Source organism: Hyposmocoma kahamanoa, unplaced genomic scaffold (genome assembly GCF_003589595.1).
Source record: "Hyposmocoma kahamanoa isolate Upper Pololo Valley unplaced genomic scaffold, ASM358959v1 66, whole genome shotgun sequence".
NCBI classification, from domain to species: domain Eukaryota; kingdom Metazoa; phylum Arthropoda; class Insecta; order Lepidoptera; family Cosmopterigidae; genus Hyposmocoma; species Hyposmocoma kahamanoa.
Window position 1 is genome coordinate 6,850,508 of NW_020653854.1, and position 18,471 is coordinate 6,868,978.

The window sequence follows — 18,471 nt, forward strand, 5'->3', positions numbered from 1 at the left end:
TTGAGCTTCCCAAGTTTTGGACACCCTGGGGGCGTATTATGAACTTTTAAAAAACCATGCAAGTTCCAGGCAATTCTTTTTACGCCCAAAAACTGACTGGATAAAAATCGTATTACGACATACATATTTTTCGCTGACTTCTTGCTGGTTATTTTGTCTATGACTGGGACTTGACTAGCTCGTGCTTTTTGGCGTGACGTTCAAAAACATGGACGAATATTTACAGGTAAGTTACGGTGTTATATTTGTCACTTAGTTTAAGAGAAAAATAATAGATACGTGTTATTCATGTACGAAAATAAATAAAGACACTATATAATAATAATAATAAAGACACTACATAATAAAATCAATACACTATATTTTTATTTTTGTAAATAGAAGAAAAGTGCAAATTAAGTTTCCGAACGACGACGTCAAACGTCGACAAAATTCCGCGGGTAAATGTTATCTTTGTAGTTTGTTGAAAACATATATCAATAATATTATAAGAATATTTGACTATAAATTAAATTGTAAGAAATTACACTTGGCTTTTGTGAAAAATAAACCTCAGTCTCAACCAATAAATCGGTGGATTTTGTAGGTCTCGACATGCGCGGTTTAAGTTCAAATCGCAATGATTGTGGACCACATCTTTGCTGAGCCGGTATCTTTTCAAAAATTGTCGTGCATCCATTTTAAACGGCTCACTACGATCTCGCAGTTGTTTTCTTTGGTTTCTTTCCACATTATTATCGTGCGAAGCATCACTTTCGAGACACTCAAACATTTCGTACCTACTCATCACACATGATGAAACGATTGCTTAAAATTATAATAATTATTATACAATTATGCACTTAACAATTCAATAAAAGCTACACCAAGACACTGTAAATTTAATGGTTTATTGTCATTGACCTACCAACAAATGGACGTCGGGTCTAATACAAAAAACCACGAAAAAATTGTCCGAAGTTAACCTATACAAACGTAGTGACATGTAACGGAATATAAAAAACTAAAACATTTAATTTAAATTATGCGTCATTGCAGTACTGCCTAATTTTGCTTGCAACAATTTAAGGGCCCCAAAAAACACCATATTTAGCTTCTACTGGAAATTTAACAAAATGCACCATATTTAGCTTCGACTAAAAATTACTTGAACATACGAGTAATGGAGTGGCCTTTATCGTAAATATTAATTAATTTTTATATATATTATTATGTCGAATTTTGTACAAATACACTTAAAAAAATAATAAAGAGTTGGGCAGATACATACATACAAATATTACTACAAATGTGAAAATAAGCGTTTACTATAAGAAATGTACCGATATTCCAACTAAACGTAAACTCAAATATCCGTAATTACGGACCGAAGACCGATTTATAATAAAGCCGTTACGCTTTCGAGTAATTTTGATGTTTTTCACAAAATTAGCTTTTGTTTTGTAATCTTCCTAAAAAAATACATTTGACATTACGAATATTCGAGCTAACGTTATTTCGGGCAAATGTATTTTCTGACTTCAGATAGGTAATCCCAAGTCGTAAAACGACTACAACAATATTTTGTTAGTTATTAAGCTAACGTTTAATAAAAAATCATTTAAAAATAAGATGAAAATCAAAGCTCTATACTCTATAGTTTCTTTGATCTAAATATTTCAATCGCTTGTGGTTCGAACAATTGAAAATGACCAAGAAGTTTATATAAGCTTCTTGAAATTGACGTAATGGGTCTCTTTCCATCTTTCGCGCATGCAATGTGTAGAAAAAGGACAATTAGCTATTTGATTATTATGTGTGCTTGTGTAATTTATATTTACGATTCATTTATATATAAATTTAATAAATGAAATACTATAAAACTGTACAAAATAACACTTTTAAATGATAACTATGATAACACAATATATTTGTTTAGTGAAAATATGAATCAAAATTCTGTTTTTACATTTTATTGCTGTACAATTTTTATAAGTTATTATTATATGGTACTGCATGATTGACAACCGTGCTGTCAGTCGAACAAACGAAGATTGTTGCACGTTTGACGCTCTATATGCGATTTTAACGCCCTATAGGTGCGGACACTTTTCAGCGCGAACCCGACGTCTATTTATTGGTAGGTCAATGTTTATTGTTGTTACTTTTTGACAGGTCAACCGTGAATAAAATGTCAAAGTAACGTTTGTAATACGATATTGCCAGTCAAAGTCCCTCTTTTTGAGACTAATTATGATAGTCTCATATTCTAACCGACGTTGCTTTTCAGTTTAGGCGTCTCTAAAAGTAAAATTGGGGCTGAAAAAGTAAAATTGGGGCTGACAAATTTGACAAAAACTGAAAAGTGGGCTGACTATCTCACTATCTTTACTGATTCCTCTAAACTATGTGAGGAGGGCCCAGTGGGGTCAGCAGTGTGGATCCCCAGGTTTAATATGATTTTGAGTTTCAAACTTCCTCCCGTTAACTCCGTATTTTCTGGTGAAGCCATTGCCCTGCTAGAAGCGGTTTCTTAGGTGTACTCCCACCACCTGAATAAATCCCTTATCTTAATGGACTCACTGAGCTGCATGCAAGACCTGGTTAAGCGCCCTTTCCAAGCTAAAGACAACTTCTCGATTACTTTGCAGGTTAAAGATCTTTTATTTAAATGCCATACGGAAAATATCGAGGTGGTCTTGGCATGGATTCCTGGCCACTGTGGCATAAAAGGTAATGAATGTGCGGATCTCTGTGCAAAAGAAGCCATTATGATAGGGAGTAACGTGATGACCGATGTTTTCCTCGTGACGCTAAAGCCTTTGCCCTCCCACAAATGCGCAATTCCTGGAACTCATGTCGGCAATTTTCCCGCCAAACTGTACGTAAACATTATGGTAAAATCCAACCTGAACTTCCCACTAAGCCTTGGTTCTTCACTAGGAAATCGATTCCGAAAAATATCGCCTCTGCAATTATTCGCCTTCGCTTAGCTCACATATGCACTCCTGTATCTTGGCCAAGATTCGTGTTCGAGACCACTCCCTGTGTGAGTGCGGTCTGGCAGAGGTTACCCTCGAGCACCTGTTTTTTGACTGTAATCGTATCATCACTCTTCTATATGATATCCTCCCCTCTAAAATCCCCCCGTCCCGTCAATATCAACTTCCTCTTAACGTTAGTCCACTCTTCCTTTGTCAATGTTCTGTGTAAGTGTATTAAAAAAATAATTTGTTTCTGTAATAGTCTGTGTATGTACTCTGTTGTTGTAGATTTTCTCCTCATTGAATCTTTTCGGAATTTACCGGTCAATCTTTGAGTTAAAAACGCGTGCGTTCCTCGACTTGCCATTGGCGGGTTTACCGATATGGTATCGATGGGGTTGTAACATTATAAAGTAGAAGTACCGCACATAGGCACTTTTACTTGACATTGGCGAAATTATCGTTTGTTTCGTTGGAGTCATAGCATTTAAAACTTCTTTTAAATGCAGAATAACAAATTTTAAATGAAGAAAAGAAGAAGAACAGCCTAGAGTCACGTGATCGCTGACTGGCTGGTATTACCAGTTCATAATACGAAATTACTAGGCAGTTTACGGCGTAAATCGCGTGGAAATAAGAGTTCATATTAGGCCCCCTGATTGTGTTAATAAATTCGACAGTTAGCACTTACATAAATAATAAGAAAATAGTACAACGGATAAGGTATCTCACTCAGCTTGTCTTTTAAAATACTTATTAGTAATACCGACTTTCATATTAGAACTTTAGAGCCCTAGGTTTCATAATATTATATAAATTCTAGGGTCGGCAGACTAAAGCTAAAAAAAGACTAAAAAAATTTGTTAATTTATAAGTACGTATTTTTTTGTGTTATTTTTAGTGTTGAAAGTTAAATAACCTCTTGAATAAATTTCGAAATTTATGAAGTAACAAATAAATTTGACTTATGTGCTACATCCACTAGATGTATTAATTCAAATTTTGACTTATGTGCTTTAGTCCGCCGACCCTAGAATTATAACTATAACACCACCTAACACATACACATAACTATACCACACGCACTTGCACAAACAGATGCAACAATATCTAAGGTGTTTTAAATTCTAAAATAACTCATTTGTTTATCAAAGTGATGAATTAGATGATTAGAAAATATAATAAACTTCATTAATGACATTATATTTCTACTTTATCATATCAACATATTATATTATTGTTATATCCATTAAAATCCTTATCATATGATTTAATTAATTAAAGATTATCCTACAACCTTGTTTGGAACTCATGTTAAATAATTTTTCTTTTTCACTGTATTGTATCTCTAATAAATCTCAAAACAGAAACCCGACCTCAAAAGTTCGTGGAATTTCATCTGTTTGCCAAGTTATATTGAAATCGGTTACCTTAAAGTGCGCGAAACCGGATTCATCCCATAGTTTGCCACCCCTACAGGTGGAATATTTTCTTCAAATTTAAACGGGATCAACACTGAGGTAGGTACCCTCTTTCCAATAAAAAAAGAATCATCCAAATTGGCTCACAAATGCCGGAGAAATCGCGTAACATATCAAGGAAAGGAAAAAATACAATCGAATTGAAAACCTCCTTTTTTGAAGTCGGATAAAAAATATAAAGAGCACAATCTACGGATAATCAGAAAGTACCTACAAGTAGTTGCAGTATATTTAATTGTTATGGATGTATTCTGAGTTATACATCAAATCCAGCAGGAGCGCTGGCTGAATGGTGAAAAAAACACCACAAACAAACCTGAATGTGGGAATTAAATATTCAACTCGTATTCCAAAACTCTACTCAATGCTCAAGTCAGGACTTGAAAATGATATCAAGCACTGGAAATACGAACCTAATGGCAAGGATTGGAGTATGATTTCTAGTGCTTTAAATCATACCCAAGTCCTGCCTAGAGCTTTGAGTAGAGTTCTGGAATACGACCCTATGACCTCATACTGATGATTGGGCAATTCTTATTTAGCCCAAACTTTTCAGAGGTAGCCCGTGCATTAGAATATATTGTCTCCATAGCACCAATACAGGTAACTCACAATATTAATATAAAAGTTATTCAGATAGTTCAATTCAGAATTCCATGTAATAAATTGTGAAGTAAATAATAGATATTCGTTAAAATTACTTATTACGACTATCACTATTGTAAGTGACAATATAAATGATACAGATGGAATCTAAGCGAGTAATTCTTCATATCGTGTTTAAAAGAATTTGCATTAAATGATGTTGAAAGGAATTCAAAATAAAGTATAGAATATAAAATTACCAATGAATGCATTGAAACATTCTATTATGAGACAAAAGCATAAAACAAAAGGAAAAAAATATGAGAGCATAGAAATGGTTACAACAACACAACCTTTAATAAAGTATGTTATAATAGTCTATTGGTATAAATGTGGAACTTATAATAAATTAAGCAAATTATGATACTTAAATAGAATTTTAAAAATGCCTACCTACATTAATCAGTGCAAGAACTAATTTGGTATAAATATTAAATTCAGCAATGAACATCAGCATCGATCAATGCGGAGGCTGATGTGGAAGCGGATATTTTAATTTGTGTGGACTATCATTGGATGCGGATACTGATTTCGCAACAACCCTAGAACCAACTTTTAACATTAACGCTTATTTATGGTATTTTAAGTAGAAAAAACTGTTTTTTTAATTATTCATCACATGATAGTTATTATTAAATTATCGAGAGTATTTGTTTCTTATCTGGAATGTTGAGAATTTTATCTCATGGCTTCATTTTCTGCCAACAGAGATCAGTTTAGGATGAACAATCAATTGAGTTTTTATTTTTTACATTTTTATATCATTTGGATTCTTCTGTTAAAAGGTAAAATCGACATTTGTACAGTTAATAGAAGCGGAATAAGGTCAACTACATGGGTAAAGGCGCCTGTGGAGCGATTGCGTCTTATCAAAATTACCAACATTGATTTTCTTGGGCAAACTACTCATATATACTGTCTTGTATTGTGGAAGAGCCACCAATTACCCTACTTTTTTTAAATATTTCAAGTAACGGGATTAAAAAGTCATACGCCTGGTGGTAAGCGACACGCCTATCCAAAACAGTTGCTGTGCGAATAAGAGCTTTAAATTGCAAAGATCTGAGGGGCACTGCACTGCGCCCATCACCATGAGACATAAAATTAACAACTTCCAGGTGCCTGTAGTTTCACCAGCACCCATACCCTTTAAAACCGGAACGCAATCATACTCACATTACTGCTTGGCAGAAACAGGTATGGTAGCTGTACTTCTCTGGACGTAGTGCTGAGGAGACTACAGACTCCTCTGTAAGACCATGCTATAGCGGGCGTTTAAGTCGAGAGCTATGTCCGAACATTGTCACAGGACACTGCTACGTCTAGTCCGGAGAACTAGGAGAGGATATGACGCAAAGAAATGGCGCATTTCGTCCCAATCTGCTAACTTGTATCGCCACACCCGTCTCATACCACTAGGGCCCTGATCGGGTGGGGAGTGTACGGATACAGTTTTCACCAGACAAAGGTCGGTAGTACCCAGTGGGGCCTCCACAACCACAGAGTAGCGGTCTGGATCAGTTGTTGACAGAAGGTCCAAGTAATTAGCTGTATGAGACTCAATATCTGGGATCTTGGTGGCGCCACTGACAAGCTGGGAAAGGCTTAGCGTTAACGCAAGTTTACACGTCTCTCCCCCAGCGTGATCGGTCATCTGGTATGGGAACAACTATTCTTGATGGTGAGCGTTGAAGTCCCCCAGAATTATTAGTTGCGCCACTGGGTACCTGAGCTGAGTCTCATCAGACGTTGGAACAACTTGGTCGTCTCCTAATCTCCACTGTGCGAGCGGTAGATACAACAGTACACTATTTTTGTAACTCCTGTGTCAACCAGAAGCCATAAAATAGAAAAACTCGGTGCCTCAAGGTTCCTGAGACGCTTGACACAGTTGTCATTGCGAACGTACACACAGACTATTTATTTTATATTATCGAACTGATATTTTTCTTAGGGAGTCACCATACTTATCGACATGGTTTCGGCTTGAGCCAGTTAAAGGAGCTTATGTCCTTGCTAAAGTGAAAAAGATGTGCGTTTGTTACCGCATAGACCGCGGCGCGAAAACACGTCTTTTTCGCTCGTATTACATGAATGTAAAGCTTTTTTTGACTAGCGTAACAGGGTTCAACGTCGACTCCTTAATTTAACTCGACATTACAATAATTTATTTATTTCCATATTGCACATGTACAATAAAAAAAGGCTTATAATCAAATTTTGTATGGTACATGTCCCAGTCAGGGTTAATAATAATTACTCCTTTACACTTATCAAACGTGGTTCTAGTGGGCACACATTTTAGAATAAAATTGACACCTGGTTGCAATGTACTATTTATACAAGTAAGGTACCAGATGGTGTGGTTATGATATGTTATGTAGTTTTTGTACTCACAGGTGTTAAAAGATCCATTGATGAATCATTCATGTTAATTAAAATGTAGATTGCCATAACTAGAACTAGAGTTCTAAAGATGTACTAATAAATCGAAGACATGAATGACAATTGACTAGTGAACATGCATCAGATGTATAGGGATTTAAAAAAATGTGTCTTGTTATTATTAATACAAAAATCACAAAGAAAAATTTTATTCAACCCGATGGGACTTGAACCCACAACCATACTGCACCATATTGCACTTAGAGCTACGGCTCAAGTTATCAAGTTGTCGAAATTCTCCATGTGTTTTTGTTAAACATCTTTGTATTGTATTTTTTGGCATTCTGACAGTAGAGGGTATTGCTCTGTTGGCAAGTCAATAATCATAATAAAAACTAGTGGAATTATTTCATAAAAAAGCTCAATAATACAATGTGTCTTGTGTTTGGATAGTAAAGAATAAAGAATTTTTATACTGTTTTGTTATTATTAATGGTCGGAATAAGGTGTTCCAAACAAGTAGATAAATGTCTACACATATATATAAGGAGTGACATAGAGTGGTTATTTCCACTAATATGAATTAATTACTTTTTCGAAATCCGAATTTGAGGAAATAGCTAAGTAAAAAAAAAACTATACACCTAAAAAGCTGAAGTTGGATTTTAAAGTAATTCAAGCGGCGCCATTTAAAAAAATATAGTAGATAACTAACCTTTTACCAAAGTAAACAATTTTTTAATTAACTACAAGCAACTGTTTACTGTGTACTGTTTTAACTAATTATGGATATTGTAGAAAAAAGTAATTAAATAATATTTATTATTTATTATATTATCCATGTCATATGTAGACATTTATCTATTTATTTAGAACACTTGATACCAACCATTGGTTAATATCAATCAAAATCCTATATTATTATTAGTGCACAATATTCATGGTTTGTCACTAACCGGCAATTGATATATTGACCGTCAGTAATTACATTCCAAATAAATGGCAATAATGTGTATAACTGCAGGATGTCCTTAGCTTCACTTATTTTTACCTCATTCGGGTATTTAGTGTGGCCATTAGAGCGCAAGATTGGCTTAGGAGGTGCAAAGACATATTATCTGCTTCAAGGACCCATAGCTGGGAGTTGGATGTGTGCTTATTCAAACCAATGTCCCGTGACAGCCCTCGAAAGTATTCAGAAGCTAATTCTAAAAATGTTTTGGACACTCTAATTAAAGTTTTATCAAAACATTAGTCCTTACAATTCTAATAATTTAATTTACAAAATGAAAGATTGTATACATAAGTACATTGACTTGTCCAGTCAAAAATAAAATGATCTGAACACTTAAAAAAAAATACATCCAAAGTATTATCTATACATATCCATTTTATCTATACATTCAGAATTTTATCTATATGTACATTTATTCACAAAAGTCAACTAAGGTAAGATTGAAACCTGAAAAGTGAAAACAAATAACTGCCTCATGAATTTAAAGCACTCTGAACATATCGCACTGCTATTACAATAGTGTTATAACTCGAAATATGTGAAAATCAAGATTATATCATTGTTGAACGTAAAATTTGATTCTCTACACATCAATAAAACCGTTGTTAGAATATTGTAAAAAACAACTAAAATCATCTATTTAACTCCAAATGAGACACGCTTTATGTGAGCTGGTTCTGGCCAAAATAGTCCTTATTCAAAAACAAGAAATTATTTTTTCTCTTTTATTTTTAATTATATATATTTGGTAAGTAGGAAATAAATAACCTATACATAAATTTATACAGATATTTCACGGGAAGTGAGTAATTCGTAATTCGTTTTTCGTCAATTCTGAGGAAATACACTTTTTGAGTTAATACACCATTGTATTAACAGTGCAATATTATAGATACAGTAAATTTTATATTTTAATGTTTAGATATAAGTATATACTTGTATTACTTCCCACCTACTGTAACATTGTGGAAATCTATAAAATGGTCAAAAATCTTCTTACAAATGTAGTTATGGCAATATCTTTGACTAATTTATTAAAGAAATAAGGAAATAGCAGTGGTTTTAAATGTCATATGTCTCATAACTTGCAACACCAAACCACATTCATTCAAATATAGATACTTCTAATGGTTGCTTTGATGATTTTATACAGTAAAAAGTATGAATTAGTATGATTAACAAATGTATGAGTGTTTGCGCGGTATCTAAGATCTGTAATATGGTATAATTCACTACTAATTAATAATATCCTCCCATTACGGTATCAAATTCTACATCTCAATAACAGAACAATGTTTTAATCAGACTATATGTCAATGATGATGAAACTGTGTGAAAGGTGAACTATGGCTTAACCAACCCCACTGATTGAATAAATACGAGTTGACATGATGAGTGAGTACCTCAACTATAATAGAAACCAGCATTCTAGCAGCTAAATTTGTAATATTTCTAAATGTAACTAACTCGTCAACTTATAAAACAATGCAGTAGTAGGGAGACTGAAATATAGAAAATACATCAGTAATTTTAATCATTTACATAGTATCCAACAGCAACTGATGAACATAACACCTCATAATGAAGATTGTAATAATTGCATTGAATTTAATGTGTAATACACAGAGCATAGATACTGTAATTGTATATAATGCAATGCAATAAACCACTTGTTACAACATTATAATCTTAGAAAATTTTATACGCCTATTGGATTATCATTACCTAACTCAGCCTTTGGGTGTGTTCTTTGACCAAGCTTCAAATAAAGATCTGGGTATAAGGACTCCTGGACATGTGATTCTAATTTCTTTTATCCCTTGAAACACTTTAAAATGGGCATCAGTTGTTTAACTAAGCTGTAATATAGGAAATTATCTACTATATATGTTGTCTTTATGGCAATAGTACAGGGACTTGTTGCCCAAGGTTATGCCTGATTACCTTCATAAACTAAGTGTTATAATACTAAAAATGCATAAGTACTTACCGAGCAGGAGCAATTTGAGTTCTCTTCTTGCATCTCGTTTGTCTTTCCGGAGTTGCCGCTCTATCTCTTGGTTGATTCTTTTCTGTTCTTTGGCTTCTTCTGACATGCAGCACTCCATGTTTCCTTAGAGCGGAGGGCCGCAATCCGTCCTCACGCGCGGAGCCCTGTCCCTTCGGCAGGCCTTTCAACCGAGGCACACCACTCCTAAAAACCACATATCATTTACACGCACTGTATCACGGCGGCGGCGCCCAAAGCCACAGCTTAACACCACGATCGCTCACTATATCACGTACCGATCCGTCGACGCGCGAACAATCATCCGAACTATAAACTATCAAATACTAAAACCGACAATCCGGTCACTGGGTGTGGTGACTTATGTTCGGTCATATACATATACGCTCCTGTCAACTGCCGACATAAACACTTCGAAATCCGTTTATATACGAGCGTGGAACCTTGTGAAGCGATCGCATAATCTTGTTAATGTAACTAGATTCAAGAAACCTATGGCTATTCCCCACACGTGTGTATTAATAAGATTAAAACTGTGAGCAAATAGCGGATTGATGATACCTAGGTAATCTACTGATAACTAGAACAGCCCATGTCTAGGTTACGATGGGATTTCCCGGGGCTCACTGCATGTTAACAGACGCTCCGTATACGCCTTTTCTTCCGAGTTACGTACCCGAATGTATATCCATAGGGCACGATCAAATGTTCCACTTCAATTTATTGCACTAACCACGATAATCACTCAAGTCATACAACGTCCGCCTCTCTCAATATGGCGCTGGGAGATTTTGGGCGATGGATGTTCTGCGCGTGCGTTGTGCGAGTATTAGCAAGTAAAAAAATAGCGGACTGATATTCAATTGAGCATTGTGAAAATGATTAAAATATTATTAATAAATCAATATTTAATGAATTAAATTAATGTAATTACAAAATCCGATCTAATTTTCATGCTCATCAAATTAATTGACAGTTTAGCTGTCATTTCTGTCATCAAATTGTCATTGAATTTAAGAAAAAAATGTTTTTTGGGTAAATTGACAAATGAATAAAAAATTAAGTATTTAGATGAGATTTAAGGATTTGTTTAAATAATATTTCCAACTTTAGACAGGTTTCGCAAAAAACTCATTACATGGCTGAAAAAATTGTTGCTGTTGCGTACTTGATGAGCAATAAAGTAAATTTGTTGCCTATGGTCACCTATAGAACGTAAGTAATTTCTTGGGACAAAGTAACTAATAATTTAATACTTACCATGAACCTGTTACTGAGATTTATGTTCTTTTTTTTAGTTTTTGGCTTCACGTAATAAGGAATTTAGCCACAGTATGACTGCGGCAAAAAGTTCTTTTTTTTTACTGTTGAAATTACTGAAAATAATAATTTTACTTAGACGTAGACGTCTACGTTTTTTAAGGTTAATTTTCGTATAGTTTTGTTTGTATTCACTATTTTGCTTGACATCAATTCATATTAGATAAGAAATGTATAAATAAGTATACTAATAAATACTAAATAAAATAAACGATATTTAGTATCAAGACTAATTTTCAATACCTACCTTTTCGACTTAATTTCTATCAAAATGTTTATTATATGTTGTGTTACGATTATTTGTTTCCCAACCATTGACTTACAAATAAATGGACGACGGGTCTAATATAAAAACCACGAAAAAAATGTCCCAAGTCCACCTATTCGAAATTTAAATTGTAATGTCATCGCAGTATCGCGCTGTCAGTCGAACAAATGAAGACTAAAGCGGAGTTGGCGCTCTGTATACGATTTTAGCGCCTTACAAGTGCGGACACTTTTTAGCGCGGACCCGACGTCCATCTAATTGTAAGTCAATGTTCCCAACATTTAGATTTCGTGCAGCGTGCAAAGACTAAACTGGCCACGACTCCATGATTTGTACAAATGAGAAGTTATTTATTAGCGCTAATAGAGTTTAGGGTTCTCAAGACCATACGGACTTTACGAACATTGTCTATGCTACGATTGTAGATGGTTTCAGGCAATATAGGATCGTTGGTTTCAGTCAAATCATTTTCTCAGGTTCCTATTCCAGAACTGTACTCAATGCTCAAGTCAGGACTTGAGTATGATTTAAAGCACTAGAAATCATACTCATGTTCTTGCAATTTCCAGTGCTTGAAATCATACTCAAATCCTGACATACTCAATTCTCAAGTCAGGACTTGAGTATGATTTAAAGCATTGAAAATCATACTCAAATCCTTGCCATTAGGGTCGTATTTCCAGTGCGTGAAATCATACTCAAGTCCTAATTTGAGAATTGAGTAGAGTTCTGGAATACGACCCTCAGAGTTACTTCTGATTTTATTAAAGGTTTCTCACAACTGACATTGGCGTTTCATCATAATTTATTAAACAATTTTACAAAACGGACACTGTTGAAATCTTAAAGAAGGCACCGCCAGTAAAGAAGAAGAATAGTTACTTTTGTTACTTGTCAGAATTATAAAGAATAGTGTTGTCTTAAATCGGTCTTGATCTTACAGTGAAGTCTAGGTTTAGCATTTTTCAATATCAAGACCAGCCCTACAAGATTTCAGCAAGAACAAGACTGAGGGTGCGAGATTCCTGCGTCTAGCAGTTACTTTAAAACTCCATGTCCTTTTATTAATATTTACACGATTTATTTATATATTTATTGATGCAATAGGTATCACTCATAACCCGTTACCAAATTTCTCCCTCATTCCTTTTGTTTTCGACGCGGATACCTCTTGCATAGCGCATTGAGGAAAGCAACTAGGTAAGGGTCTGGTGGACTCGGCGATTCAGCATGGTAAGGTGGATAACCTAGAGCGACACATTATTTGAACTCTCCCTCAGTTGTAGCGGATTCCTGTTCCACTGACACGACATGAACACGGACGAGTGTATGGGCAAATTTGCATTTTCTGGATTCCGAATTTCTAGGAGTCGTCATGGTCGCCATAACAAAACATGGTCGGATAAGATATTATATAATATTGTTATCAAAACCTAGGTTTCATTTAACAATAAAAGTTGGATGGTTTTATAACACGAAAAACTATTGTGTCAAATGTATTTTTTTTACTCAACTGTAAAGATAAAAAAACCTGACTGAGTAAAAAACTTCCCTAGTTTTTTTATTCCAATAAATTAATGTAGCAAAATACAACTATCATCAGCGAAGGTACCGAATTATCAACAACAATGTACTTACACCTGAAATCGAAAAAGTAAATAATGAACCGGTACGGGCTGTATCCATTCCACACGCTAAATTAATATTATTTATTAGTCTTATGCGTGGATTTAGTGTATATGTTTAAAATTATAACCAACCAATATGTCCGTAAAAATATTGTAAATTATTTTCAAAGTTAATTTTTCGTCATTTGGTTGGCCTCCCTATACCTATGCCAATATGCACTCAAAATGTACTCAACGATATCTATGTACTTGAAGTTGGTGGTACCTATCTTTTGTTGCGTTGTTCTAAAATCTGAATCAAGGTGGATTCAACAAAGAATTTCAATTATTTTTGTAAGAATAATGTAGATTGATAAGTAACAACAGATAATTGTAAATCTTGCTAGACTCTAGCAAAAGATCGAAATCAAGACCAAGACTGAGTGTGCAATGCCAAAACCTGGTACATTAACGCGAGACCTACATTATGGGTCGTATTCCAGAACTACTCAATGCTCAAGTCAAGACTTGAGTATGATTTAAAGCACTAGATATCATATTCAAGTCCTTGCCATTAGGGTCGTATCATACTCAAGTCCTGACTTGAGCATTGAGTAGAGTCTCTGGAATACGACCATAAGAATGGGTTAGTCTCGTCTTGGTCTTACATTGGGCATCACTCGTCAAGACCGTTGTGGAATAAATGTAATTCCTATATCAACCATTCGGTGGTACACGGGCAAGATGCGGAACGGGAGACAGTGAAAAAGTATTATTTACTTTATTATCTCTGATGTTTAATCTGAATTTCATTAGGTAACTACTTATTAGTAACGTTCGTACTTATTACTACTACGGGAATATTAATTACCTACCGTAAGATTTTGCCTGTTCCTCTGTAATCACGACAGCATAATGTTAACTCAACATCTAAAGATTAAAGGCGTATCAGGTCCCAATGGCGTGTCATTGGTGCTTATCATGATCGATATTTTTGGCGCGACGACATGAATATCATACGATCGCGTAAAATTGGGCATCCAGTTGATAAGTGTTGGACATCAGATATATCAAAATAGTAGAAATGTAAACCCACTGCGTTTGTAACAACCGTCGAGACCTGCTTAAAAATGGAAACCCCTACGTGGAATACTCGTCCATACTTTGAACCACATAGGTATTAATTTGATAAAAAAAAGTGTGTCTAATTAATGTATTGGAACATTGCAATCACTAGCTACCTTATTACATACTTACATAATAAACTAGATACCTTCAGTAATTATGTAGAATGGCCATCAATGCAGATATAGCTAGAAATAGTCGTGTTAGCACTCAGTAACAATTGGTAACGGTTTATTCCAAGGTTAATCCTTATGTCTAGGACAAGCACGCGACATTGTGCCGTGACACTCTAAGGCTTCTGTGTACCGCGTCAGTACTAGTTAAATCACTGACAATTGTGTGTACGAGCAAATCGATGTTTAGTAACAAAATAATTTGTTTGAAAATAAAAAACTGTACGATGCTTATGCTTGAGCTAACAATCCTTTAAAGCTGCTGGTAGTAAGATTTTATTGTATTTGAATTATTATACTTATTCGTTATCAAGTTGTTATAGTTCCACAACCGGAACTCATAGATAAATAATCATTATTTCGGAACCAGGTCCAAAGATTGTTAGTAAATTATATTAAATATTAAATAAATAATACGAATATATACACATCTTTTTATATTAAACCTTTATATACTACGGATGTCCAGAGCGCCAGAGATGGTTCCACGACTCTCAAATGTTAGTTGTCTAGGATCAGGTTCTACCGGCACAAATAGTTTCTATGAATTCAAGATGGCCGCCATACAAAATTGACTTTCGACGAAGATTGAATTTCCTGAATGTTCGCTATTATCAACGATAATACGAGTGACTTTTTTCAGATATATAAGGATACGCATTGACGCGATCATACCCTGCTAACTCCCACAAAAACCCAACGAGTTACAAATCGCAAAGAAAGCTCTCGCGAGCCGCTTTAGCGCGGCGCAACGCGCGCCGTCTAATATTATTATACCAATGGTTTCATAAAGTATCATAGTAGTCGTAGTAATGCCTTAGTAACGAAGCATTGACAACATTAATATACAATAGTACAATTGGTGTTATTGTCAATGACACTCTTTTTTGTAGACTAGTACAATAGTCTCTGTAAAATGGTTGGCAAAGTGTTTAACTTTGTAAAAAATATATAGTAAATATTAACTCCGTAGGCAAAATTGAGAAACTGAGAATATAATACTTATACGAAACTAAGCCTTAGAATTATAATAATATTCAAAATAAAGAAAAGTATAATGCAAGTTATAAGAAAATAAACAAAATTAATTTAAAAATTTATTTTTTTCTATCCCAGTCCTATATAAAACTTATACTTAATACAAGATTTTTATCACAATCTCATTAACAATATTAACAAGTACTTAAAGGTATAAAATATAACACAACAGTGATATGTGGATTTTATGCAATAGACCGAAATTTAAAGCACATGAGAAGACACACGGTCAATAACTTTACTAAAAACAAAACAGAGTTTAATGTGTAAATTGTTAAACCAGTTATATACATAAACATACCTAGTCATGTACCTACAAATTAGTAAATAATAGATTTGTGATGAGTGTATGGAAATATTTTTGGTCTTTGTTTTTGTGATTTTAGCTTTTTTCCTTATACATAATTCGTAAATAAAAATAAAGAGATATAACGTACATACCGTTTTCAAAAAAGTAATTAAGTACAATATACACTCAGAAAAACTTTTGTTGGCTGACAACCGATAGAGGTTAAAAGTTTCATAGGTTTCTCACAAGTGGCGCTGTGGCAAAAAAGCCATTAAAACCAGAAAAAAAAGACTTGTAACAATAAGAAATTTATCGTTTGGTGAAAAAGTAGCTGATTTGAGTCCAGCCGGCTCGAAGGAAATTTTCTTTCTTTCTTTTTTGATTTGATTTGATTTGATTCATTTTTAAAATATTATGAATATGATGGTAGTAAAACACCACGATATTCAATAAAATAATAAATTTATAGAGGTGTTAAATTCCTATAACAAACTTTAAATTGTCATATTGCTACAAAGTGCTTATCATTTTGTAGTCCCATGACAATAAAAGCAGTCAGGGTATAGATTTGTGTTATTCATGGCTATAACACAATGATATTCCACGCGGAAACCGTTTAATTTTGATTCCAATTAATGAAAATTGAACTGAAAATGATTACAATGCTAAATGTGTCCCTACAAGCCCAAATCTACAAGCCCAGTTTGTTAGCAAGACTTTGATATTGTTTTTTGTTTTGATATCTAAAGTTTATTATAGGAACTAAACACCACTATCGACTCACAGAGAACAAAGTTTTTCTGTGTACTTGTTAATAATAATTAACAGTCATCTTGGGACTATTCAGACTCTTCATATTAGAGCTTACGAAATATTTGTTTACATTTCACATATTCATTTATAGTCTTATTTTATATAATGCATTGCATGCATTTTACTGTATATTTTATATGTATTAGAGCATCATGATTTACTTAATATTATGTATTAGTGTGTACATTTGACATAATAAATTTGTTCTTATAATTATTGAGTCTGTAACATTAAATTTCATGATAATTGTTAGTTTTTATTGCCGACACAGGAGCCAACTTTCTGTTAAATTTTTCAAAGGTTAGCTGGATGAAATCCCTTTATGGGATAAGCTCGCCGTTGTACAATAACATTTTATTTCTTTGTAAAAAAATTATTTGTCTTTGTTATACAATAAAGTGTTTACATACATACATAATTCTTGATGTGACATATTTTGATTTGTGCTAAGAATTACCTGTTTCTTTTCGTTGTCTTCAACTTGCTAAAGGCATCTACGTAGGTAATATTGAGAGAAAAAAAAAAATTTGCTATTTCCCATTGTGAGTTTATCGATACTTTATACATGTTCACTGTAGCGTAGAGAGCTACACTATCTTCCTTGTCATAACAAACGCATTTACATTTTGGTAATTTTGGAGATATTGGCACCGAAATTTTTTTTTACTTGAAAAATATCAAGTACGCTGGTTTGCTTAACAATAAAACTGAAACTAAATAAGATATAAAAAACCGCTTATAGGGGGTTGTTGATCTCGTTTTGCTAATTCCAGATAATGTTAATAACTCAATTAGGCTAGAAATGTCGAGTACGTTTAGTTATGATAAGGAGGCTAGTACACTTATTCGAACTAAATACTTAAAACAATATTATGTAGTCTTAATACTATTGATAACTTCTTGATTAGGGGGTACCCAGCCTCCGAACGCTTTTTCGAATTCCTTTGCAACGGCAATGGTCAAATGATCGCTGCATTTATTTCCCACAATCTGTATTCCTACTGGCAGTCCCTTATTAGTCACTCCTAGGGGACATGCAGTTACTGGGAGGCCAAGAGCGTTGAATATTGTAAGATATCCACAATTTAGGAATCTGTAGTACACTCTGTAGTGTATGTGAGCTGGGTACGGATACGTTGGAAATAATAATACTGTATCTCCTGATAGGGCTTTCTGTAAAAAAAAAAGAATTGAATCGTGCATAAGCTCTATATCAAGAGACGACAGTACGAACAAAATCGTGCACTTGGTGGTTAGCGACACACCTGTCCATAGCAGTGACAGTCTGAGTTTTAAATCGCAAAGGTCTGTGAGACACCTCTACTACACCAGAGACATAAG

The 18,471-nt window shown here is 34.1% G+C and overlaps 2 protein-coding genes across 10 annotated transcripts in view; both read right to left on the minus strand.

Annotated features, from left to right (window-relative positions):
* The window catches only part of LOC113231758 (guanine nucleotide-binding protein G(q) subunit alpha), a 49,041-nt gene extending 37,695 nt beyond the window's left edge, over window positions 1-11,346 (minus strand). For 8 of the 9 annotated variants that reach the window (XM_026466267.1, XM_026466271.1, XM_026466273.1 and 5 more), the window contains exons 1-2: window positions 10,776-10,925; window positions 10,480-10,683 (exon numbers count right to left, since the gene is read on the minus strand). In XM_026466267.1, the coding sequence (XP_026322052.1) occupies window positions 10,480-10,597 (118 nt within the window). In that variant the 5' untranslated portion in view covers window positions 10,598-10,683; window positions 10,776-10,925. Of the gene's footprint in view, window positions 1-10,479; window positions 10,684-10,775; window positions 10,926-11,173 lie in introns of those variants that run through there. The other variant, XM_026466269.1, reaches the window with a different exon arrangement.
* Window positions 11,347-17,187: 5,841 nt separating this feature from the next.
* LOC113231864 (fatty-acid amide hydrolase 2-B-like) overlaps window positions 17,188-18,471 on the minus strand; it is a 180,320-nt gene continuing 179,036 nt past the window's right edge. Inside the window, exon 8 of the mRNA XM_026466400.1 lies at window positions 17,188-18,303. Coding sequence (XP_026322185.1) covers window positions 18,001-18,303 — 303 coding nt within the window. The 3' untranslated portion in view covers window positions 17,188-18,000. The remainder of the gene's footprint in view (window positions 18,304-18,471) is intronic.